This window comes from Bos taurus, chromosome 3, assembly GCF_002263795.3.
Source record: "Bos taurus isolate L1 Dominette 01449 registration number 42190680 breed Hereford chromosome 3, ARS-UCD2.0, whole genome shotgun sequence".
NCBI lineage: Eukaryota > Metazoa > Chordata > Mammalia > Artiodactyla > Bovidae > Bos > Bos taurus.
The window spans coordinates 115,712,801-115,740,029 of record NC_037330.1 but is presented as its reverse complement, the minus strand read 5'-3'; the positions used below and the strand labels follow the sequence as shown (position 1 = coordinate 115,740,029).

The following is a 27,229-nucleotide window of genomic DNA, read 5'->3' as shown; positions in this document are numbered from 1 at the left end:
CAGTCATGTTCGACTCTTTGCAACCCCATGGACTGCAGCACACCAGGCTTTCCTGTCCTTCATCATCTCCTGGACTTTGCTCAAACTCATGTCCATTGAGATGGTGATGCCATCCAACCATCTCATCCTCTGTCATCCCCTTCTCCTCCAGCCTTCAATCTTTCCCAGCATCAGGGTCTTTTCTTGATACTGGGAAAGATCATGAATCATGGTACCCTCTGATGATTATTTAAACCTCCAAGTGGAACAATGAAGCGACCTTTATCTGATCCAGAGAAAGCCAGGATCTCTCTACCATTGATTGCTTAAATATATTCCGTACCTTTCAAGGACAGTTGGTGAAGGAGAAAGTCAAATACAAGATTTCCAAGAAGTTCAAGGAGAAATATTGGTACCTGTCCCTTCCTCCTCAAATGATGGCTCAACTTGTAGGGGACTGAGGCATGGGGGGCAGTTGGGGATCCCATGAACAAATCAAAAAAAGGAAAGACAAAGAAACAGAAATCAGAAGATTTCACAATGAAATAAGGAAATTCATGTTGCCTTAAATATAATTTGTGTTAGTTACATTTCAATTCCTAATTTATACATAGCAGGGTTAATAAAGAATTACATTATAACAAAATTAGCCAGAATAATTAGCATAGTATATGTGCTACTGATTAAACACCCAGCAGATAGCTTGATAATTAAGATCAGTGAGTGCCATATTTTGAGGCTTTGTCATCTTATTATCTGCCTAACAAGTGCTTCATCTTTACCTCCTTTCTGATTTGAAGTTTGATAGCAATCTCTAATAATCCTCATTTTATTTCTTTAAGTCAACTTACCCAAATTCCGATCAATTTCCTGTGATCACTACACTTTGTCTCTTTGTGTTGACACAAATGAGCTGGTGTTAAATTTCTTTGCAAATGTAAGGCATCTGATGCTCGCTACAAGGCATTTGTGTTTGGAAACTCAGAGTTAAAATCTCTTTCAAAACCCATCATTCTTTGGTTGGAGAAAGAACCAGAGGCCAACCACAGACTCTGCAAGTTAGTCAGATGTCTGCATACAGATTCCCAGAGCTCATTTCTCCTTTCTAGGCAGAGCCCCATTGCCAGAGATTTCAGCAATGTCTCCATCAGGGTCCATCAGCAGCCCCTCAAGTGGTCCTGGCTGGCTTCTCTGATGACCCTAACCCGTGATGCTACTGTTCCTCTACTCGAGGAGGCTGGGGTCAGCTGTTTTCCTTTTAACATTCAGCGAGATTTTCTCATAGAAAGCCAGAGTTCAATTACAGAAGAATGGAAGGCTTAGAGAGTCGACTCACATTCTTTGTCGTGTGTCTGCTGCATCTCTTTAAACCAAAACCAGGATGTGTTCATGATTTTAAAGGCAGAGTGAACACACTACCTACATCAACCAGGAATACTTTCAGCTGCAAGTCACAGAAGACACATGACGAGTCCTTAAGGAATAAAGACAAGAAGTCTGGCAATTGGCAGCCTGAAGCTGGGACAAAGGTTCAGAAATGTCATCAAGGGACCATCTGTCCCACTCCCTCTTTCTGTTCCACCTACCTGAGTATGTTGAGACTTCATCTCATGTCTGTCCCCTCATGGCTGTAATATGGCTGCCATAGCTCCACACATCATGTCCATGTTCAAGGAGAGAAGAAAGAGAAATGAAAGAAGTGGCAGCCACTACCTCCCCTTTCAATCAAGAAGGCAAAAAACTTCCCAGATGCACCAAAGCAGATCATGCCTGCTCTCACTGGCCACAACTGTGTTACAAGGGAGGCTAAAAAGTCTGGTAACTAGCAAAGGAGACGAGGGCAGATATTGCTGACTAAGATCAACATAATTCATCACCAGGGGCCAGGCACATTGTTGCAACAAAGAAAACCCAGGCTCTGTTAAGTAGGAGGAAGGAGAACAAATATTAGGCAGGAAGTCCAGGGCTGGACTTTCAGCTGCAAGTCACAGAAAACACATGAAGAGCCCTTAAGGAATAAAGACAAGAAGTCTGGCAATTGTCTACATCAAATGCAGATGTAGACGTGTTAGGGAAAAGCATCAGCATACGGAACAGAAGCTGCAAAGTCACGCAGAGAAGCTGAGAGGAGAAGGGTGTTTTATTCAAGGTTCTCCAGAGAAACAGAACCAAGAGGATGGGGGTGTGTGTGTGTGTATAGTCTTAAAATAAAGACACATATGATTTATTTTTTAAGAAATCAATGCACATAACTGTAGCAACCAGTGAGTCCAAACCCTGAAGTGCAGGTCAGCAGGCTGGAGACCCAGGAGGAGCTGCAGGTCTAGTCCAAACTCTATCTGATAGCAGAATACCTTCTTGCTTGGGGGCATCAGTGTTTATTCTTTGAAGGTCTGCGACTGATTGGATGAAGCCCACTCAGATTATGAAGGGTCATCTGCTTTACTCAAAGTCCGCCAACTTAAGCATTAATCTCGTCAAAAAACCTCACAGGAACATCCAGAATATGTTTGACCAAGTATCTGGGGTAGGATGGTCCAGCCAGGTTCACACATAAGATTAACCATCACATGGGGAGACAGTAAGGAAAGGAAGAGGTGGAAAGACTGAGACACAAGTTGAAGGGGACTCTATAAAAGCCATATGAATACATACATACATATTGGGTTGGCCAAAAATTCGTTCAGATTTTTCTGCAAAATTTTATGTATGGGCTTCCCAGGCAGCACAGTGGTAAAGAACCCGCCTGCCAATGCAGGAGACACAGGAGATGTGGGTTCAATCCCTGGGTCAGGAAGATCCCCTGGAGGAGGAAATGGCAACCCACTCCAGTATTCTTGCCTGGAGAATCCCACGGACAGAGGAGCCCGGCGGGCTGCAGCCCATGGGGTCAGCACAGAGTTGGACACGACTGATCACAACACCAATATGTGTATAACTGAATCACTCTGTGTGCACCAGAATCTACCACCACATTATAAACCAACTACGCTTCAATTGAAAAACTATGATTAACCGTTTAAATTTTGAATATAGAAAAAAAACAACTAGGTGAGGGCAGAGAAGAAACAGCACGGAAGGGCACAAACTTGCAAGCACTGGATAAGTAAGTCCTGGAGATCCAGCGCACGGGAAGGTGACGATAGACATCAGTGCTGTTGAAGACAATGTCAACCTGTCTAAGAGACTCAAAAACTGAAGTATCCATACCACAAGAGAAGACAAAAGCTTGCAATTCTGTAACATGATAGTGGTGTCAGCTAACACTGCGATGACAACCATGTCACAATACATAAATGCATCAAATCAACGTGACCTACACCTCGAACTTGCACAGTGTTATCTATTTCAATTTTTAATGTATCCAAAAACTAACTTTTAAGCTAAATGGCCCAGCCTGGGCCCCTCAAGTTGTCAGAGCACCCAGCTGCCACTGGACCCAGATGGAGGAGATGCAGGACCACTAGAGACAGAGGTTATGGGGGGAAAGCCGCCTACCCCCAAGGAATGCGCAGAAACCAGCACCAGCGCCTTGCACGTCCATCGAGCGTGGAATTGGATGCTTTACGCTGAGGTTCGCATCCTTAAGAAGTACAGAGGCTGCCGCTCACACTTAGGATGCTTGTCTGTGTTCACTTACGTGACGATCTTGTCTTCTCGGGACCGGCCAGTCCATCTCTGAATTTAGAAACCAAAGATGTTCCTGCATTCTCCTGGGTTTCAAGTCAGGTCCAACTTGTAGTCAACCAGACTCTTTTTAGATGAAGTGAAGGAGTACAGTGGTATATTAATAGAACGTTACAAAACGTTCCTTTCAACAGCACAGAGATTTGCAAGCCCAATCTTGGGGAAAAGGATCTTAAACATTCAGGACAGAGTCTCACTTTGACAAAAGAAGACGTTGGTCAGCAGTGCCAAGGACAGCCTGACTTTTTACAACCCTGTGCTCTTTGCTTCTCCCACTCACAGACGCGTTTACTGGCCCCCTCTCTAGGATCCTAACGGAGGCCTTGGAGATTAATTCCCGTCTCTGTGAGGAAGGGAGTGGGGAGGGCTGCTGGCAGGTGGCCAGTCCCCGGGGCTGTAACTGACCACGTTTCTTCTATTTATAGGCTTCCCCACAGCCCTGTCCACACAGCTGCTGACTCTGGACTCAGCTGAGAAGAGCGATTTGGTTAACACACAGGCGACAGCACAATGTCGGTCTCTGATCGCCTTCCCGATTACCCGGTCAACTCCGATTTCGTAAAGAAATTAAAGGCAGCCCTGGAAGGCAGGGATGAGGCGAGACTGAAGGACTTGATCTGCGCTGACGTTCGGCACGTGGACGCCGTGATAGAACTGGCCAATGACGACTGGATGAAGGACCCCTCCGCCCAGCTGCCCCCCGGGGTGCTCGTAGGTAACCGCCACGTACCTGCTGGGTTCCCCACCGTGCACACGCGAGGGGTGGGCTGTTGAGTGTGGAGGGCAGATGGTTGAAAGAGGAGAATGATACATGCTCAGCTCTGCGATTATTATTTATAAGCATACATACGTGCTGCCTATATTGTGTATACGTATATGTACATAGCATATACCTGTGTGTATATGCAGTATGTATCATAGTATATATCTGTATGTCATAGTATTATACACATATTTACTATGTATATACACAGTATTCATATACATATACTACACTGGCCAAAAAGTTCCTTCAAGTTTCTCCGTAGCATCTTAGGGAATACATAATATACATAGGTGCCATGTATGTAAATACATATAGTATACATATAGAGAGATATACATGTAGTGTGTAGTATATGTGCACACCATAAGTATACATATGTATATAATATGTATATTGATATATGCTATGTATACTTATGTGTGTGTGTTAGCCACTCAGTAGTGTCCAACTCTTTTCAACCCCAAGGACTGCAGCCCACCAGGCTCCTCTGTCCGTGGAATTCTCTAGGCAAGAATACTGGAGCCAGTTGCCATTCCCTTCTCCAGCGGGTCTTCCCAACCCAGGGTTCAAACCCCGGTCTCTCACATTGCAGACAAATTCATTAACACCTGAGCCACCAGGGAAGTCCTTATACATATGCACACACACACAGTATATATCTGTGTGTTACACAGGCAGTAATTAAAGCAATACCAAAAATTTAAAAAGAGAAAAATTAAACTATGGCATCCGCATCCCAGCACAGTGTCTCCTTTCATTTCTCCACTCTTTTTCCGAGCTAGCCTGTTTGCATGTGTGAGTTTCCTCGACTTACAGTCATGGGGGAGATATAATTTTGTGCTTTGCTCTGTTGAGTTAATATACCTAAAGTGTTTTCCATGTTGCTACCTGGTCTTCTTAATTTCAATCACCTATTGAGGTGATTAACCACGAAATACTTAAACCAAATTCCTACAAGAAGGGACTGTGCATTTACATTTTTACTACTATCAATAATACTGTAATTAGTGTCTTTATTAGCATTCATATGCTTTTTTTTCTTATTCAGGGTTGTGTCCTTAGGATAAATCCTTAGGAGCAGTATTCCTGGGACAAGAATAAATTTTCCAAATTGTTCTCTGAAAGGATTTCTATTCTGTCAGTGAGTGTGTGTGTCACGTCCCACCCTGAACATTATGGGTGATTAATACTCACATTTAAATCTCCAATTTAGTCAGCGTGCCCTGGCCCTTCTCTAATGCCTGCTCACCCGCCCTCTCTTTACTGCTCAGGACCAAGTCTTAGCCACAGGATTTGGGTTTTCTTTGCAGATCTGTTCACATGTGACTTGTCTAGTCAGGTCCTTGAGCAATATCTCCTCATGTCTTTCTATCTTTTTTGACATCTTGTAGGTCTGCTTCACATAACACAGATATAATACCATTGTCACACTTGCTGAAAATATTTTCCCTGACCTGAGATTAACTTTTAATTGTACCAGGCTGCTTCCCAGCTCGTCAAATGTGCCCTCTGCAAGCCTATCTTGACTCCTAAGGGATATGCATGACTCCCCTCCCCACGCAAGGCAGATTCTTTCCCAACATACATGTGTGAGTACACACACATGTGTACCATCGCACACACATGTACCTTCACACACAAACACAAACACGTGCTCACTCATGTAGGCAGGTCACCAAAAGGGAACACACTTGGGCCCTTGGTCCTGGCGAATGGAGATGTAATGTGATGAAGGGCAAGATCAGAGCCTGGCACTTCCGAGGGAGTGGTTATCCCTCTGCTCCTCCCTCCCCTAGCCCTCCTCACCCCTCCACCACCTCCGTGTACCCTTTCACTGGGGGTGTGAGCAACCTGCAGAAGGCTTTAGAGAGAAACCAGCTCCTGCTGCTTCTTTTCCTTGGTGTTTCTGATATCTGGGCCCCAGTCAGGGTGAGGGCCCAGCAACCATGTGCCCAGAGAGCACCCCGCCTCTGTTCAGACCTAGCTTTGCCTGGATGGGCCGGGTCCTCACTGAGAACACACACAGTACAGGTATCAACCCAGGAGCCTGTACGGGGGCACGGAGGGGACTCAACTCCTCCCCTGCACCTCCCCCAGGAGTGCTGAGCTCTAGGTTCTGTATTTGCCCTCCCGAGCCAGCCTGCCCACTGCCTGCTCCTGGGGTGACTTGGTGAATCGCGTCCTCCTGGCCCCGCGCTCTCTGGGTGCAGCTAAGGCCAGGCACTTCGAGGAGCGGGGAGGGCAGAGTATTTGCTCCAGGGACCCGTCCCTGCCAGACGGCCCCTGTGATCTGGCTTCAATGTTGGGCTGAAGGCTCAGCTGTAGGGTGTCAGCTCTTACCTCCCTGCTTGCCCCTTGAGACACAGGGAGTGGGGCTCTCCCGATGCCTCGGGAGACCCCATCGCTTCCCTGAGCCCTGCGTGCCTACTGGATACCCTGGATCCCCGCCACCTGCTTTCTGCCGGGATTCTGGCTGGAGCGAGTACACGCTCTTCTTTCACAAACCTGTCCCAGTGGGTTAGGGCTTTGTATATTTGAAGTCCCCGAGTTAAAATATCATTGCTTATTCTTTAACAACAGCTCTGTGTGTGTGTGTGTGTGTGTGTGTGTGTGTGTGTGTGTGAGTCGCTCAGTCGTGTCCAACTCCTTGCGACCCCATGGACCCCACCAGGCTCCTCTGTCCATAGAATTCTCCAGGCAATAACACTGCAGTGGGTAGCCATTCCCTTCTCCAGGGGATCTTCCCAACTCAAGGATCAAACCCGGTTCTCCTGCCTTACAGGCAGACTCTTTTTGCCATCTGCGTTACCAGGGAAGCCCAACAGCAACCTTGATTTGTTCTTTCTTTATTCACCATTCTGGGGTGCGCTGGGTCTTCATTGCTGACTGCTGGGTTTCTCCAGTTTCGGCACACAGGCTTCTCACCGCGGTGGCTCCTGTGGTTGTACAGGGCGGGCTCTCGGACTCTGGCTTCAGGAGTTGCTCTGGACGGCTCTGGAGCGCGGGCTCAGCAGTTGCGGTGGGCGGGCTTCTTTGCCCCTTGGCCTCTTGTCATTCCCTTGGAATCTCCCCTGACCAGGGATCGAACCTGTGTCCCCTGTGTTGGCAGGCAGATTTGTAACCACTAGACCATCAGGGAAGTCCAGTCTGTTCCTTTGATTCATTTATTAAATAGCATAACTGTTTTCACAATAGGACACATGGTCAGTGCTACATATTAATATAAATTACAGGTAACATCGTACTATTTTAAATAGCTAAATCTCTCAGTATTAATAACATGTTTTTATTAATCCAAGATAAAAATCTAGCCTCTCCAACAAAAAGTAAAATATCATTTATTTTCACATTGCTGATTTCCTGCGCCATCTTTATTGTCCCCACCTTTTTACTGCGCACTTGAAACCAATGAACTCTGTGTTGAGGGGGTCCTGTTCCATCCCACGATGAGCCTTTAGGTTCTAAATCACATCCATATATACTTCTCCCCGCCCAACGGCACAAATCAAAAGGGCAGGGACAGGTCAGTGCTGCTGCCACGCTGTCAGGACCTGGGCTTGTTCCGGGCTGTTTTCGGTTCAGGATGCTGGTAACTGAATGATTAAGTGCATGGCCTCAGGGCACATCTTGTTACCCATGATTTTATTGCAGGGGAAGCAGGCTGGGCTTGAACCGGGGGTGGAGGTGCACGAGGCAGCTGCCGCTCCAGCTGACGTGTGAGAGTGGGGTTTGAAGGAAACGTGACAGGTCAGGAAACAAGATCTAGTTAGGAGGTGATGGAAGGCGGGTGCCCAGGGAAGAGATGGCAGGGTCTAAATCCAGGCAGTGGGCTAGATGAGTGGCTGACAGAGATAAGTGACAACATTGAGAAACGCTGGGAAGTTAGGGGGGAGCAGAGGACAGGGACACCAAGCCAGACAGAAATCAGAGGGATCTGGGATTGTGACGAGGTTTGAGCTTTTGCTGTGAGCCTAGGAGAACGAGGGGAGACTAGAAACGAGAATTACACACAGGATGGCCCCCCAGGAGTGCAGAGCCCAGCCGGTCATCACAGGTAGCCTTTCAGGCGCCTCAAGGAGCCCTGGAGTGAAAGGCTCCAGTAGGAAACTTGGGTTCGGCCACCAATGAGCTGTGTGGCCTCAGAGAAGTCACGTTCCCTCTCTGAGTCAGTGCCTTTACTTGTAACTAGTGCGTGAGGTTTGATTAGCGCTTCCCGAGCAGAGGCCCCTGAGCAAAACTCCATGGAGGAGCGCACCTGGGATGTGGTCCCTGGAGACCCACGCTGATGCTGGAGGGCAGGGTAAAAGCTTGCGTGGCTTCACCACCGGCAGGGGGTGGGGATGGGAGTCGGCAGGGGTAGGGGAGGGATTGGAGGTTTGCGGACACTCTTTAGGAAGTATGGCTTGGATCACTGTTGAGACCCCGTCCAGCCCCATGCTTCTCTCAAGCCATGATCCCCAAATCTCACTGTCTCCGTCTAAAATGGAATGAGGCTGCCTGTTTCCTGAGTGTGGGAGTAAACAGGCTCTTTCCTGGGAGAGGGGTGATTGTGAGTCCTCGGGCAACACACCTCAGAGGAACAAGAGCCGTCTGCATTAAGACGTACACGTGGGGGATTTAGAATGTGTGGTGAGTGGTCAGAACTTGGGGCAACACTTGAAATGCCACACGCATTGGGAATGGATACAGGAAAGAATTTCAGTTCTCCCAAGGAGGAAGGTGAAGATGAAGGGATGATGAGCGAGAAGACGGGCAAGGACCCAGCAAGGGGCGGGCTCTGAAGATGCCCCCAGACCAGGAGACACAGGGCCAAAGATCAGGCTGAAAGGCGTTTCAGGGAAAGCAGAGGCTCAATTGTCCATCCCAAGGACAGCCCTGGTTGAAAGAACTCCGAGTACTTTGCAGCAGGACGATAATTTGCAGCAGTAAGATAAGTAGCCGTTCTTTCTGCTTGTCAACATAAATATCCAGGGACCATGTTTTGCTCAGTGATATCCCCATGCTCGTGTGTGAGCTCATTACTCTTGCAAAATAGAGCAGAAAAAAATAATTATTATTTATTTCTGCAGATCCATGTCAGCATCCCAGTAAAAGCATAGGGAAAAGAGGAACCAGCTGGGAAAATGGTGAGAATGACGTGTTCTGGACAACCCTTCAGGTGTACATGGGGCCCCTTACAGAGGGCAGAGGGCAAAGGAACTTCAGAATTCAGCCTCGGCAGATAACAGGGCCAAGTGCCGAACATACCTGCCCTGCCTGGCCATGGGGCAGAAGAGGGGTCCTCAGTCAGGTTTTCCCTTAAAGATGCAACTCACCTGTGCCCTTGGGAAGCCACCTGCTGTCCTGCAAAGATGTCCCTGGGATGCCCCGTAGGGTGCTGGGAAGTGCATGGAGGTCTCTGGTGGGCATTCAACCCCAGTCAGACCCAGATTGGCCTGCTATGAGGAACCAAGGAGGCTGTCCTGGAGCTGGGCTCTGTGTGTGTGTGTGTGTGTGTGATGAGGGGAACAAGCCTGAGCTCCAGTTCATCCACAATCTGCTCCCTCATCTTTCCCACCTACCCCCTCCCAATAAAAACATCTCCACCAGGACAAAACCCAGGCTCACCTAGACCTCCCCTTCTTCTAGATCCTGTAGAAGTCCACTTCTCCAGAAAGCCCACCCTGCCCACCCAACACACAGACCCACCTCCCCCGGCCACAAGAGCGCAAAGCCCTCAGTCTCCATCTGTTACTGAAACAAAACCTTGCAGAGCTCATCTTTATACCCACTGAGTGTTTCATTCTCAAATATGACCTCCTTAAGATCAAGACCTTTGCCTGGTATCCAGAGCCTGGCAGAAGGCCTTAGCCCTGTGTGTGTGCTCAGTCATTCAGGCGTGTCCAACTCTTTGAGACCCCGTGGACTGTAGCCCGCCAGGCGCCTCTGTCCATGGGATTCTCCGGGCAAGAATACTGGAGTGGGTTGCCATTTCCTTCTCCAGGGGATCTTCCTGACCCAAGGATCGAACTTGCGTCTCCTACATCTTCTGCACTGGCAGGCGGATTCTTTACCACTAAGCTATCTGGGAAACCTATGAAAGTGAAAGTGAAGTCGCTCAGTCGTGTCCGACTCTTTGCAACCCCATGGACTGTAGCCCACCAGGCTCCTCCATCCATGGGATTCTCCAGGCAAGAATACTGGAGTGGGTTGCCATTTCCTTCTCCAGGGGATCTTCCCGACCCAGGGGTCAAACCCAGGTCTCCCACATTGCAGGCAGATGCTTTAACCTCTGAGCCACCAGGAAGCCTATAGAAAGGCTCAAACTCTGGGTGGGCTGCCTGCATGGGCAGGCCAAACTCCTTTGCTAACATTTACCCAGGTGGACACAGTCTGTGTTTTCACAGACATGATTGGAGTGAGTCTTTCAGCAAAGAAATATTTGATTCTACTTTCTGCTAAAGCCAAGTCTGTGCTGTTCAGTATTAGCAACAGCGGAATTATTCGACCTCACCTCTTTGGAACACCTATCAGCTCACTGACTTGAGGGAACACAGCAAGGGAGAAAGGATGGCGGGGGAGGGGTGGAGAGACCCTGCTTGCCCCCCAAATGCATCAACTGTACAATTTGGTAACTGGCGTAATCAAACTACTTAAGAAACAACTGATTACTAATTGCTATTATTAAGGATGTCAGCATTCCATGATTTTGCTGCTGATATATTATATACAAGTCAAGATGCTACTTGAATTCTTGATTGAAATAGAAAAACTAGAGGCATTATGTTGTGTTTGGGGTAATGGTATTTAAGCATCTGGAGGCAAGTTAAAGAAATACTAATTGGGTTTTTATTAAGAGAGCTCGTGCCGCCGCACATATAGGTGCAGAATGAGTGCGGTGAATGTGGGATGGACAAGGGCCAGTGGAGTCTGCCGTGGAATTCGACTGCTCACTCCGTCAGCGCGATGTTTAGCATGCCTTGCGGTCAGGGCTACACCCACCTCCTTCTGCATGGAGGGGAAGGTCCCCCACAGAAAGCTCAACAGTTGAATGTAAGTTAAATAAGCACAACTCCCGCCTTGGAGGACTCACATTTGAACGAATGGCAAGTGCGTGGGCATTGACAGTGTAATAGACACGACAAGAGACTAGCAACGACATGACCTGGGTTCAAGCCTGGTGCTCCCACTATATGTGTGGTCCTTAACCTGTATGGTCTGTTCTTCTATCTGAATCCTAATTTCCTCATTTGAAACTATTGGACTGTTGAGAATTCCCATGCAGTCCAGTGGTTAGGACTCAGCGATTTCACTGCTGAGGCCCAGGATTCAATTTCTGGTCAAGGAATTAATCCCACAAACCGCACAGTATAGCCAAAAAGAAAAAGAAAAAAAAAATGGGATTAGCGGGGTCATCTCTCAGGGTGCTTCCAAATGGGACGAACTGGAGCTCCAAGACCAACATGTAGTGTTTTTGGAGATGGATGAAAACCCTGTTGCCTTCATGGGTGTGTAGAACAGGCCCCACTTTCATTGGAACCGTCAGCTCCAGGTCAGATGGGCAGGGAAGGTGTCTCCTGGTGAGAAGTGAGTTTATCAGCTTGACTCACCAAAGAGCAGCAGCCTTGCCCAGAGATGGCCTTGTTCTGATTGTTAGGAGAACAAGTCTGCAGACCAGAGCCTGTCTGTGCTATAACGAGCCCCAAGTGGAGACAATGACAGAGGAATCACGTGCAGTGAGGACTCTAGTTGGTCTGTGTTTTCCAAGGACTCCCACTTCCCCAGCAGAGAAAAACGAGGCTCAGAGAGGTTGAGTTCCACATCTCAGGTCCCACAGCTGCAGGAGGGGGAAACCCAGAGCTCTTCCCGCTACCCCGTCATGCCTATAATTGCCCTATGGCTGCATTTACAGACCAGGACACCAGGGTTCTCGTGTATCCCCTTACTGGGCAACAGTCAATTAGGAGCAGCACACAAACCAGGTATGTTCCCTGACTTACAGTCGAGGGCTCTTGACACAGACCCACCCCAAGACATGTAGCTGGAAGATCCATGGAAAACGTCCCCATGAAGGCTGTGACAGCTCTGAGAATTTACATCACACACAAGCATGCAGACACGTCATCAAGAGCATGGAATCCATCGCTTCAAATAATTCAGAGTATTAAGAAACACTTTTCAAATAGTATTAAGAAATACTCTACAAATAATAAGAATATTAAGGAAAAAAAAAAACCTGGGTGAATGAGCGGGGTGTCTCAGCTGCAGAACAAAAATAAAAATGGGCAGCAGGAGGTCAGTGATGGCGGCGAAGGATGGGGAGACACGGGCTCTGCTGTCTTGGCTAAAGCCCTGATCAGAGTGTGTGGGGGCAGGGAGACCCTGCTCGAAGCAAAATGAAATTAAACCTTTCTAAGTACTTATAAATCAGCACCTAATGACACTATCCCACCACCAGCCGGAGCATTGCTCTTATTACTTTGATTCACAAGCCAGGAAAAGATCCGGAATTATGCACAAATTATTGTCCCATCTTCTTAATTAACGCTGATTGCAAAATTCTTGCTAAAGTCCTTGCTAACAGACTCAATTATGCGCTGCCTGAATTGATTCACCCAGATCAAGTGGAATTTATTAGAAATACACTTTCCTACAATAACATCAGATTATCTTTGAATATAGTTAAATTATTTAGGAATAAAATAGTTCCAGCAGCAGCCCTTGCTTTAGCTTCAGAAAAATATCTCCCACCACCTAGAATGAAGATATTCCTTTGCTTTCCACCAGACACACACCCTAAGCTCTTTTTTTTTCCCAGAAGCAGGTTGAATCACTGTGATGAGATGAGATGTATGCCTTCGAGCTAATGGTCCAGCTTCAAAGCATATGGGCAGGAAGAAAAATCCTGCAGGGTCACGTCTCAGCTTCCCCCAGTATGAACCGTCACTGCCTGTGGAACACGGTGAAATTGCAATTAGACTAAATCAGGATATTTTCAGAATCAAAATTGAGAAACAGGCTAATAAAGACATAATGTATGCTGATGACACACTTCTATTAGCATCGTTCCCCAGCACACTGGAGGGGTTCAAAAGAACAAAAAGAAAGGAAGATACGAGGGAAGGTCCTTTCTGCCTTTCCAGGAGGGCAATGGTTCCTGCAATGGTACACCCTGTTCAGGATAAATATTCCAGAGAAACAATTGGAAATAGCAAATGCATTACCTGTAGCCTGGTACCAAATACTAAGCCCAGCAGCTGGGCATTGAACAGGGTCTGGGCTTGTCCTAGAGGCCATATCTGGGCACAGAGTAGGTGCGTAACAAATATTAATAGACAAAACAACATATGGAAGACAGTAAAAATCTGTTGGGCTGTCCCTTGAAAGATGAATGTGCACTGATGGGCTGTGATGGAAAGGAAGGGCCGGAGACAGAGGGAACGGAGTGAGCAGACGTGGATCGCACAGCCCACCTCATGCAGGGAAGTGGGGCCTGGCTGGAAACAAGGAGCATAAGTCAGAGGAGAAGGAGGACTATCCGGGCGAGCAAGCTGGGATTGTATCGTGCGAGGCCACAATTTCTAGACATAGGCGTTTACATGTATTCGGAAAGGCAGTGAGGAGCCATTCAGCAATGGAATGAGATCATCTAATCTGGAAAAAGTTAACTCTTGCATAGGTAGGAAGGATAGAGGTGGAGAGACTGGTGCCCTGAGACCAGCTGCAGACATCCACTTCCCTCCTCCTTTACCAACAGAGTCCCTGTGGCAACACAAGGTTTCCGGCTGGAGAAAGAACACCATCACTCCTCCCTTGAAGCCAGGGGTGGCCTCGTTCTCAACAATAAGGGGCCAAACAGAAGATCCAAGATGACAGAAGAAAGAGTCAGTGAATTTGAAAACAGGTTAAAAGAAAGTATCCAGTCTGAAGATCGGAAAGGAAAACGATTGAAAATAAAATGAACAGGGGCTGTGGGACAACACAGATCTGACACGTTCGAGCAGAATCCAAGAAAGAGAAGAGAAAGAGAATGGAGCAGAAAAAGGATTTATAGAAATAATTGCCAAACCTTTCCCAAGTTGGATGAAAGATATAAATTTACAGACTCAAGAAGGTTAGCAAGGGCTCCCCCGGCGGCTCAGTGGTAAAGACCCCTGCCTGCCAATGCAAGAGACACAAGCTCCGTCTCTGACCTGGGAGGATCCCACACACTGTGGAGCAACTAACTCCGTGTGCCACAGCTGCTGAGCCTGTGCTCTCGAGCAGGGAACCACAACCACGGAGTCCACGTGTTGTGGCTACTGAAGCCCTCGTGCCCTAGAGCCTGTGCTCCGCAACAAGGGGAGCCGCCGCAATGAGAAGCCCTCAGCTCAGTCCAGTTCAGTTGATCACTTGTGTCCAACTCTTTGTGACCCCGTGGACTGCAGCACGCCAGGCCTCCCTGTCCATCACCACGTCCTGGAGTTCACTCAAACTCATGTCCGTCAAGTCAGTGATGCCATCCAGCCATCTCATCTCTGTCGTCCCCTTTTCCTCCTGACCTCAATCTTTCCCAGCATCAGGGTCTTTTCCAATAAGTCAGTTCTTCGCATCAGGTGGCCAAAGTATTAGAGTTTCAGCTTCAACGTCAGTCCTTCCAATGAACACCCAGGACTGATCTCCTTTAGGATGGACTGGTTGGAGCTCCTTGCAGTCCAAGGGACTCTCAAGAGTCTTCTCCAATACCACAGTTCAAAAGCATCAATTCTTCAGCACTCAGCTTTCTTTACAGTCCAACTCTCACATCCATACATGACCACTGGAAAAACCATAGCTTTGACTAGATGGACCTTTGTTGGCAAAGTAATGTCTCTGCTTTTTAATATGCTGTCTAGATTGGTCGTAACTTTTCTTCCAAGGAGCAAATGTCTTTGAATTTCATGGCTGAAGTCACCATCTGCAGTGATTTAGGAGAAGCCCTAACACTGCAACAAAGAGTAGCCCCCAGTTACCACAACTAGAGAGAAGCCCGTACAGCAGTGAAGACCCAGCACAGCCAAAAATGAATAAATAATTTTTTAAATAAAGAAGTTTAGCAAACCCAAAGCAGGATAGACATAAAAGAAAGAGACAGGTGTGTGCCTGGTACCCAGATGCTCCACTGACTGTTGTTGAGTCAAATTTGCCATGAGAATTAAGAGCACATTTCACTGAGGTGAAGGATAGAAAAGGTATGCAGAGAAAGAGATGCAATAACTTTCCTATTTGAGGTGCATGTGACTCTCCTGCCTATAAGCCTGCAATCATTCCTTACTGAATACAGCAAAGGCATGCAAACTGTCGCCTGAGGGCCAGCTACCTGTTTTTATAAATAAAGTTTTATTAGAACACGGCCCTGCCCGTTTATTTACATATTGTCCGTGGTGGCTCTCATGCTACAATGGCAGAGCTGAGTAGTTGCCACAGAGACCATAAGAGGCACAAAACCTAAAATATTATTATCTTACACATTACAAAAAAGGTCCAGCAACCCCTGTCCAACAATGAAGAGTCCCAATTTTATAGCCTGTGTCCGAGGACTTAAAATATGTGCTGTGAACTAACCCACCCCACCATCTCTCCCAGCATCTCTTCACCCACCCTGTACTCTAGTAACTGGTCAGTAAAGGTGCTACTCACAGCCCGCTGTGGGTAGGGGGTGCTCCATAAAGGGTTTGCTGTGAAAATTGTCAGTAAACATTTAGAAACATCTACAGCAACTTGACAATTAACATTCTGGACTTGGAATTCTGCCTTTTCTCCATTTGGGGTTTTTTTGTTGTTGTTGTTAATTAATTTTAATTGTATTCTGAAAAAGAATCACTCTATGACAAATTGGGACCAAAAAAAAAAAAAATCCTTGGACTTCCCTGGTGGTCCAGTGGTTAAAATTCTGAGCTCCCAATGTCCAGGGTGGGAGTTTGAGCATCTCTGGTCAGGGAAGATCCTGTATGCCACATGGCCAAAAAGTTTAAAAATAATTAAAAGTTTTTACATTCCTAGTCCTTCAGCTGAGGTGGTTGAGAAATTCTGGTCTGCACCAGCCTCAGTGACACCCCCAACCCCTCTCACCCCTCCTGGCCTTGGGACAGGCCGTCTCTGCTCCCCATCTTCACCTGCTCTGACCACACGCCCACCCATCCTTCCAGGTGGCCCAGTTCACAGTCAGGTGCTGTGGCCTTGCAGGGTGTTTGCTGGGCATCCACATCTGCGAGGGGGAGGGGAGAGGGCAGGATGGGCAGAGGGGAGGTTGACCTGCGACCCAGGCCCCCCCCACATCTCAGCCAGACCCCAGGGGAGCGTTAGAGCTGACCCATGTCATGGTTTCCCCACATGAAGTCACCAGGGTAGCACCAGTCTCCTGGCTCCCTCGGTCTCTAGATCCGCCCCACTGGGGGCCGTCCCTTCTAGAAGGAGGTGGCTCTCTCCCCAGAAGGAGCTCACAGTGGGGAAACAAGTCCTCCCAAACAGCAGCATCTGGGCAGCTCACCTCTGTGTCCACCAAGGTCTAAGCCCTCAACTCTGATCCCCAGACCTGCTGCCAGTGGCTCACTTTCTCCCAGGTCTCTGCTCTGCCTGCCTGGTCACCTAAGCGCCCACCCTCCAGACTGCACCTTGGGCCCCAGCAACACAGCTTCGAGGCCAAGGATGCTTGCCTCTCGTTCAGCCCAGGATAACAGGACCAGGTCCTGCAGCACAGGCCAAGAGAGGGAAACAGACACCCTCAGGGATCATAAGTCATCTTCTCCTTCAATTCCCTCTGTGCTTTGCTCAGATGCCACCTTCAGTAAAAGCCTGTCCCACCCCTACTTCCTGGCATTCTCATAACTTCCCTGATCCGTTCTCATCTTCACACCTGGACCCCTATCCATCAGTGGTCTCACTCCACTTGCCAGCTAACGGCTGTCTAGTCTTTCTCTCTCTTGCTAAGTGTAACCCTCCTTAAAAGCAAGGATTTCTACTCTGAATCTCTGTAGGCCTCTGGTACCTGAAAAATGCCCCGTACATGTACACTCAATATAGAATATTTCCAAATGGTGTAGAAATTCACCCTTCCACCTGCAAACTCTGAAATAGCAGTTTCACTAAACTCTTCCAAAACTTGATTTCTAAAAAAAACCATTCAGGAGACTTTCCTGGTGGGCCGGTGATTAAGAATCCACCTTCCAATGCAGGGGACTCAGGTTCGATCTCTAGCTGGGGAACTAAGATCACACACCGCAAAGCAACTAAGCCCACGAACCGCAACTACTGGGCCAGCGTGCTCTGCAGTGAGCTCTCCGAAACAAGAAGCCTGACTCCACAACTAAAGGAGCCCCTTTGGGCCACAACTAGAGAAGGCCCATGTGCCGCAACGAAGACCCGGCACAGCCAAAAATTTCAGAAAAATTAAAAAACCTTTCACAACTGGATAGATGAAAAAGATCTCTTTTTCTAACTTGCATTTCACATTGGTAAAATTGGATGTTGTGTACATGTTTAGCCGTCATTTCTATTCCTTATTATGCCTTTTATTTTTCTGTTGGAAATTCAAAGTTCTTTCTCTCTCTCTCTCTTTTTTTTTTTTTTGCAAACAGAAAAATAAGGTCAATGAACATTCAATCCATCAGACATCACTGGGCTGGCTTTGCTCTGTGCAGAGTTGCAAAACAACCAAGAGACCACCAGGCACACCCCCCTCCTCAACTGCAGGATCAGTAAGCTTCTCATTTCCAGGAGGGAGGTAAAGGATGATGAGGTATAACCATCAGACCAAGCCAACTTCAGGAGAGAAGCATTTTGCTCCCTGTGTGAGATTCATAAAAAACAATCAGTCTGAACAGGCAATTTGTCTCAAGAGGCAGGAGCTGCAATTTTATCATGTAATTAAATCCCCATGACAGTTGTAAAGAGACGCCATCACCTTTATCGGGGAGAGCTTCAGTGGGCTGCTCTCCTGCACGGTTCCCCAGAGTCTGTAAATGTCCTTCCAGGGCTGTTTACCCGTGGTTGTGCCTGCCAAGGACCAGGCTACTCCATCCCCCCTCGGCCACCGTGGATGGCAGTGCTCAAGGGCACCTTCGCTTCTGAGCATCCAGAAGAGCCCTCCTGGACTCTGGATGAGAGCAGCTCTTGACCTTTGGATGAGACAGCATTCGTGGTGTGTCTTGGCAGGATCTGCCCCGAGCTGGGTTGTGCTCTTCGGACATAAGTTAGCAAGGTGTCCCCACCCCCACCCCCACCCTGTTGTATTCTTCCACATGATGGGAATGAGGTTTCTTAATAATGTGAAATCAGTACAGACGATTTAAGTCATTATTAATAGATGCACTTGATCTGAGGGAGCACGATGCTTTAATGCTTTGTTAAATGAGGTGTGCTGTGCTAATATTGTTATTTGGAGAGAAGGTTAGGCTACGTCCATGTTTTGGATTCTGATGTCTGTGTGACTGGCTTCAGTGGATGTGGGTATGTCCCGGGCTCTTAAAAGCAGAGTCTTGCAGGACTTCTCTGGCGGTCCAGTGGTTAAGGCTTCACCTTAAGATGCAGGGGGTGAGGGTTCAATCCCCAGGCTGAGAACGTAGATCCCACATACCTCATACCAAAAAACAAAAAAATAAAACAGAAGCAATATTGTAACAAATTCAATAAATACTTTTAAAAAAATGGTCCACAAAAAAAGCAGAGCCTTACATACCTGCCCAGCTTATTATTTTTAAGAAATGTTTTTCATTTTTTTGTGACTTGCTTCTTTCCCTTACATATTTTTTAACCGATGTATAGTTGGTTTGCAATGGTGTGTTAGTTTCACATGTACAGCAAAGAGATTCAGTTATACACTCATATATACATTCTTTTTCAGATTCTTTTGCCTTTTAGGTTATTACAAAATATTGAGTATATAGACTTCCCTGTGCTGTACAGTAGGTTCTTGTTTATCTATTTTATATATAGCAGTGTGTATGTTAATCCCAAATTCCTAATTTATTCTACATGGTAACCCTTGGTAACCTTAAGGGGGAAATTGCTGTCATTTTAAAAAGCTTTAGGGAGGGGGGATGAAGGAGGAGTGGCCTTTAGAAATTAAAAAAAGGAGAGTGAGGATCAAAAGATGTGTGAAAGTAAATCCATAGTAAGACCTGGGGTACTGTGCCCGGCAGTGTGTGTGCTCAGGCACTCACTCATGTCTGCCTCACTTTGACCTCATAAATTGTAGCCCACCAGGCTCCTCTGTCCATGGGACTCTCCAGGCAAGAATACTGGAGTGCTTGCCATTTCCTCCTCCAGGGGACCTTCCTGACCCAGGGATCGAGCCTTCCTCTCCCTCACTGGCAGGCAAATTCTTTACCTCTGTGCCACCTGGGAAGCCCGAGCCAGGTGGTACAAACGTTGGCTTTAGTCCCTGGACATTTACAGAAACGATTCATGTAGGAAGCAGGAAACCGACCAGGATAACGGGATGATACATTGGCATATGTGAGAAAGTGCTCAGACTTTCATGATGTCCCCAAAGGGGAATGACTTCTTGCCCCATTGTGTCCATTTACTCGGACACTTGACCCCGGAAGGAAGCCAGACCTTGGCCTAATGGTCTAGGAAAAAATCCACGCAGTAGTCCTTTTCCAAGAGCACGTGCCTCGTGGCCCAAACACGTGGAGTATCAAGGCCCCAAATAAGCAGGCTGACCCTGTAACAAACCCACTAGCTTCACATTTCAGGCTCAGCTGGGTTTTCCACAGAATGTCATCAGAGCTCATCCTCTGATGCTTCTGATGAAAAGAAAATCAATCATTCATCAATTCAACGGCAGGATGCAAAGATCCTGATATCACATGAAAATAATAATTACCATTTGAACACTAGCTTTTGTTTATCTCATTATCATTACAAGGTGGATTTTTTTTCATCTCATTTGATTGAGAAGCAAAAATCCCCTCTTGTTAGCTACCAAGTTACAGGCCTTGGTAGGGAGAAGAGTTTTTGTGTCTCTCATGGACAAAACATTACACTTGTAAGACCCTAACATATTCTTTACAAAGCCATATTCACATCCGGTGAACTACCTGGACAGCTCCTAGAAAGATTTAGTCTGTTCGGATTCTGGGCTTCCCTTTCGAGCAATGGCTGCATGTTAGAGGCATCTGGAAAGTTTCTTACTTTGCTGATGCTCAAGCTGTACCTCCAACCAATTACATCAGAATCTCTCAGACTGGGATCCAGGCATCAGTGTTTCTAAAGCTCCAGTGATTCTGGAATTCAGCAATTCTTTACATGTACCATTATTTCTCCAGTTTGAGTTTTTTAGCAAGATTTTCCTAAAGAATGACCCGTATGTTTTCCATGTTCTCTGAAATATTTTCAACCTTATCTATGCCTACATCTCACTGCATTTTAGAGATAGCCATGTCACGAAATAAAATTCTCTGAGTCCACCCTGACCTCTTCCTAGTGACCCCAGAGCTCCAAGTGCCCCCACTTCTTTTCTAAATGCTCCCAATCCAACCTTCTCGTGAGCCATTTAAGGACCTTGCCCAAGACTGATGTCAGTTCAGGCTTTGAGGAATCAAGTTCTCTTCCTATTTGAAAATGAAAATTCTCATCTCCTGGTGCTTCTTCTGTTTTAGTCAGTTCCTCAAAGATTCTGACAGCTGCTAAGCAACTTTGTAGGTAAATTCACTCTTGAAAGAAACTGAGTTTTCATATCAACTGAAGCAGGCAGAGAAGATTAGTGGTGAGTCACATCTTGAAGGCTATATGTTGCCTTTAAAGGAAGCCGAGAAGGGTGAGGATGATGAAAATGAGATACAAACAGTCCTCTGCCTATAATTTAATAGAATTACTTCTTTTTTTTTGATATTGAGTTGTATGAATTCCTTATATATTTTGGGTATCTTGCCGGACATATCTTTTGCAAATATCTTCTTTCATCCAGCAGGTTGCCTTTCTGATTTGTTGATGGTTTTGATGTGCAAACGTTTTCTAGTTTGAATAGGTCCCATTTGTGTGTTTTTGCTTTCGTTGCCCTTGCCATAGGAGACATATCCAAAGACATATTGGTTAGACTGATGTCAAAGAAGTTACTGCCTATATTTTCTTCTAGAAATTTTATGGCTTAAGCTCTTACATTTAAGAGTTTAATTCATTTTGAGCTTATTTTTGTATATGGTATAAGAGAGTGGTCCAGTTTCATCCTTCTCCATGTAGCCACTCAGTTTTCCCAAAGCCATTCACTGGAGAGACGTTTTCACATCACACACGCTTGCATCCCTCGTTGCAGATTCACTGACCACATGTGCGTGGGTTTACTTCTGGGCTCTCTATCCTTTCCATTCATCTACATGCCTGCTACTGTGCCAGTACAACACTGTTTTAATTACTGTAGCTTTGTCGCTAAAGCTGTAGTAATTAAAATCTGAGAGTATGATACCTCCAGCTTTATTCTTCCTCCTCGAGATTGCTTTGACTGGGAATTCCCACATGTCCAGTGGTTAGGATTTGGTGCTTGCACTGGGGCTAGGGTTCAATCCTGGGCTGGGGAAAGAAGACCCCGTGAACCTCTAGGCGCAGGCAAGAAAATAAAATTTAGAAAAATTAAAAGATTGCTTTGGTTCTTTGAGGTCTTTTGTGGTTTTATACAAATTTTAAGATTATTTTTTCTAGTTGTGTGGAAAATGCCATTGATATTTTGATAGGGATTGCATTGAGTCTGTATATTGCTTTGGGTAGTATGAACATTTTAACAATACTGATTCTTCCAATCCTTGAGCACCAAAAATCTTCCTATTTGTTTGTGTCACCGTCAATTTCTTTCCTCAATGCCTTTCCATTTTCTAAAGTACAGATCTTTTACCTCCTTAGGTAAGCTTATCCCTAGGTATTTCATTCTTTTTGACACAATTGTAAATGGGATTGTTTTCTTCATTTCTCCTTCTGATAGTTCATTATTAGTGAATAGAGATGCAACAGATTTCTGTATATTAATTTTGCATCCTGCAACTTTACTCAATTCATTTACTGGTTCTAGTACTTTTTTGGTAAAATATTTGGAGTTTCCTATATATAATCTTATGTCATCTGCCAATATATAGTACCAGTTTGACTTCTTTCTTTCAATTTAAATGCCTTTTATTTCTTTTTCTTGCCTAATTGGTGCAGCCAGGACTCTATGTGTTCCTTGAGGATAAATGTGTTATGCCTTTTTGTCTCTGAATCCCCCAAACCCAGCAACACATCCTAGAACATAATCTTACACAAATGATTACTGAATGAATAGGTGAATGAATGGGTGGACCTTGGGCCACTGGTGGGGGCTTTTTTTGTTTGTTTACTTTGACTTTTTTGATGTCATAGTCACACATACAGCTCTTTTTCCTTAAACAACAACAAGCCTGCTATGCTCCTGATAATCTCCATGTCCTACTTGTGAAGCCAATTCCGTCTCCCATGAGCTGTTTTTAAAAAGCTCTCATGAAGAACAAAGTCTGTTTCTGGGCTGCTACTCCCTGCCCACTGAAATCAAGCTTGGGTATTTAGGGCACTGTTGACAAATATAACACTTGGAAAGCTAAACTTAGCATAGAACACAGGGTGGAATGGCTCTTATCACTGGACTCACCTCCAGGCTTCCACCCCTTTTAAAAATAACCCATGACAACATGCGTCAGGTACAAAAGAATGCTCCAGTTTAAAGCACAGGCTCCAGCTGGATCCTGGATTATAGTTGCACATGAAAAGTCTTTCAGAAATGTATCTATTTACAAACTATCAGTCTGAGAATATAACAGGGCAAAATGGCTATGTTTAAAGAAATGAGATATCTGAAGAATTAATATCACTATTGAAATGAATAGAGCAACGACATAATTGGGAAATGAAAAGGGAAGAGTCAAAGATTTTATTTAGTGAACATTCTAGAAGGGAAATGGTCTTCAGTGATGCTGTGTACCATTCTCTGTATACTCTTGTCTCTTGTGTCCAAAGAAGCCTGTATGTTCCTTGCAAACACGATCTGTATCCTTTACCATTGCATTTTCCACAGTACCCAGCAGTGTTCTCAGTCACCCCCATTGCCTACACTGTCTGCCATCCACATGAGCTCTTCAGCCTTCAAGACACAGTCAACTCAACCTATATGCCTGCACAAAGCCAACACAGACGAGCAGACAGACAGCCACACCTCTCCTATCCAGCACCCTGCAGTCCCCTTCTACAGAGGAGATGTGGGTTTTACCGTTGGAAGAAGCTCTAGGCCTTGGGTCAGCCTGTGGAATACATTTATGCCTGAAAGTCAGGTCTATGATGAGGGTAAAACACATCTTTATTAAGTCATACTGTTGTTTAGTTGCTAAGTCATGTCCAACTCTTTGTGACCCCAGGGACTGCAGCCTGCCAGACCCCTCTGTCCATGTCATACTAAGACATTCTTGCCTGGCCCAGGCAAGAATATTGTAGTAGGTTGCCATTTCTTTCTCCAGTGGATATTCCCTACCCAAGGATCAAATCTATGTCTCCTGCATTGTAGGTGGATTCTTTACCACAGAGCCATCAGGGAAGTCCCCTTATTAAATCACGAAAGTGTTAGTTGCTGAGTCATGTCCGACTCTTTGTGACCCTATGGACTGTAGCCCGCCAGGCTCCTCTGTCCATGGGATTCTCCAGGCAAGAATACTGTGGTGGGTTGCCATGCTCTCCTCCAGGGAATCTTCCCGACCCAAGGATCAAACCTGGGTCTTGTACATCACAGGCAGATTCTTTACTATCTGAGCCACCATAAGAGCATCCAGTTTCCCCTCCACCCTTTACTGCAAGTTCCACTAAGAAAAACCAAGGGTATTCTGCTGGGTCCCCCTTTTCATGGAAATCTTGATGAAAGGAGCACCCCAGGGAATATAGGACCAAAATAAAGGCCCAACACAGAGATCCTGCTCAGGCTTCAGAAGGGCTTAAAGAGAGTAGGGAAGGTCAGTGGGCTGCTCTGGGGAATGGAGGAGACTGAGAGAGAGGCACGTGGGGAAAGAGGGTGCTTAGGAAGCCCAGATGTGACTAAGGAGCTGCTGCCTCTTGAGCCCTGCCCCTGATGTCAGAGCTTTCTTCCTGCTGTCTCCCTACTGGTTGCTTGTCTGCAGCACCACATAGCGACAGGTCCCTAGGCTACCGCTGGTACCAAGAGGATGGCGGCTACTGATATCTCCACTCCCTCCCCCGAGTGTCTGTGCCCAACTCTCCTGGGCACCAGCTCCATGGCTTCCCTTCCCAGGACCAGGCAGCGCCCTCCGACCCGCCTTCCTCCACGGCTTCCCTTCCCAGGACCAGGCAGCGCCCTCCGACCCGCCTTCCTCCACGGCTTCCCTTCCCAGGACCAGGCAGCGCCCTCCGACCCGCCTTCCTCCCTGCAGCCTCTGGGCGCGTGCTTTGTTACAGCTCAGCTTCAGGGAGCCCCACCGCACTGGCCCTTCCCAACTTTCCAGCAGGGGAAAACCAAGAACTGGAAAAATATGTGAGAACTGGGTTTTATCTATGCTATAAGAAAAAATAACCTCATTACTCTTTTTTTAAATTTTTTATTGAAGTATAGTTTATTTACAATGATTCAGAGTTACAGCAAAGAGATTCTGTTTTATTATATATATGTGTGTGTGTATGTGTGTGTATATATATATATATATTCTTTTTCAGATTCTTTTCCATTATAGGTTAATACAAGATATTGAATATAGTTTCCCGTGCTTACAGACTTATGTCTTATATGTAGTAGTGTGTATCTGTTAATCCCCAATTCCTACATGCATACATGCCAAGTCACTTAAGTTGTGTCTGACTCTTTGCGACCCCATGAACTGTAGCCCGCCAGTCCCCTCTGTCCTTGGAATTCTCCAGGCAAGAATACTGGACTGGGTTGCCATGCCCTGCTCCAGGGGATCTTCCCGACCCAGGGATCAAACCCATGTCTTCTGTGACTCCTGCATTGCAGGTGTATTCTTTACCGCTGAGCCATTAACCCCAAATTTGTAGTTTATTCTTAATTTATCCCTGTCCCTACTTTCACCTTTGGTAACCATAAGCTTGTTTTTTTGTCTGTGAGTCTACTTTTTTTATAAATAAGTCAATTTGTATCATTTTTTTGGATTCCACATATAGGTGATATCATATTTCGCTTTCTCTGTTTGACCCACTTCACTTAGTATAATAATCTCTAGTCCCACCCATGTTGCAGCAAATGGCATTCATTCTTTGTATGGCTACTATTCTTATTATATACGTATGTGTGTGTGTGTGTGTACACACATCATCTTCTTTATCCATTCCTCTGTTAATGAACATTTAGGTTGCTTCCACGTCTTGGCTATTGTATGTAAAGAGTGCTGTTATGAACACTGCAGTGCATGTATCTTTTTTAATTAAGAGCTTTCATCTTTTCTGAATAAATGCCCAGGAGTGGAATTGCTGTGTCATATGGTAACTCCATTTTTAAACCTTATTAATGTTTAGACAATAAAATAATCCCTGAACTAGTAGCCAGTAACTAGTACATTACTAATAAAGAGCTGTTACCATTCATTAAAAACAATTGTGGCCTCTCTCATCTTCAGCAAGGGATGCACATTTTGGGATCAGTTCTCAACAGCTGGAAGAAACCCCCAGGCCCCAGATGACGATGCCTTTGGGAATCCCTGGTCTGTCCTACTATGGGGCCTCCGCCCGGGACACTTGTGCAGAGCCTGGCCATTTTTAGTGTCTGTCTGGATCTCCCTGACACAGCCTCGGGGCCAACACAGCCCTCGGAACATACATCCGCTCACCACTGGCCACAGCAGCTAAGGAAGAGGATGAAATGAAAGCAGCCATCCTATACAGCAGGAAAAAGAAGCCCGCCTGTTTCAGGCCGTCTGCCCGCATGGTGTGGCGAACTGGTTGGGAGACACACAGATGGGCCTGGCTCTAGAGTTTACATGTACACAATCGCAAGGGGGTGGCCGAGCTCTTTGGCGTCTCAGTGGTCACATGATGCTGGTCATACCGAGTGACGGTTATCACATCAGAGCCCACAGGAGTTATAAATACACCACCACCCAGCCCCGGCTGGATGACAATTGAGTAATGACAATAGAAATAGCCCACACTCCAGAAGACCATCTTTCTCCTTCCTGGAGAGCCTTTCTGAGATCATCAGCATTGCGATGGACGGACAGCCAGAGCCAGTTAGAGGGAGACTTCAGATCTTTCAGAAGATGGAAAAAGAGCCTCAAGCAAGAGATGGGTCACCGGTTCTCGAGTACCACGCTGCCTTGGTCACAGGAGACCTGGAGCATCTGAAGCCCCTCATGGACAAGTTCTTCCAGGATGCTAATGTGGTGTTTGAGATCAAGAAGGACGAGATGGTGTGGCAGGTGAAATCCCCAGCCACGTTTGGACTGTCAGGTACCTTTGCTCTTTTAAAGTCCCGTTATTTTTAAGGAGCTACTAACACATGTCTGAACATATAGCTGCAGCATGTAGGCTGCTCACGACGGTGCTGCATTTAACAAGCTCGAGCCAAAGACATTGACAAGCCAAAATGCGTGGACGATTTTTCAGACGTAGTTTTAGGTGATCGGATATGAGCGATCACATTGGAAAAGCCAATCAGTGGGTGAGGAGTGCCCATGCGATGCTAGAAGTGGCCTCTTGTCTTTAAAAAGAGATCTGGTTTGGGTGTTGATCTGCCAGAGCCTGGATCTGGCAGCCAGGGGGTTGGGAGATAAAGCACACCTCTCCTTTGAGTATTCCTGGAGCGGGCCCTGGCAGGCAGCGCTGTGCATTTCCTCTCTGAATCTGTGAACT

The 27,229-nt window shown here is 46.4% G+C and overlaps 1 protein-coding gene across 2 annotated transcripts in view; it reads left to right on the top strand.

Annotated features, from left to right (window-relative positions):
• Positions 1-4,113: 4,113 nt before the first annotated feature.
• ASB18 (ankyrin repeat and SOCS box containing 18) overlaps positions 4,114-27,229 on the top strand; it is a 71,855-nt gene continuing 48,739 nt past the window's right edge. Inside the window, exons 1-2 of one of the 2 annotated variants that reach the window (NM_001302952.2) lie at positions 4,114-4,381; positions 26,705-26,827. In NM_001302952.2, the coding sequence (NP_001289881.1) occupies positions 4,177-4,381; positions 26,705-26,827 (328 nt within the window). In that variant the 5' untranslated portion in view covers positions 4,114-4,176. The remainder of the gene's footprint in view (positions 4,382-26,704; positions 26,828-27,229) is intronic. The other variant, XM_015467203.3, reaches the window with a different exon arrangement.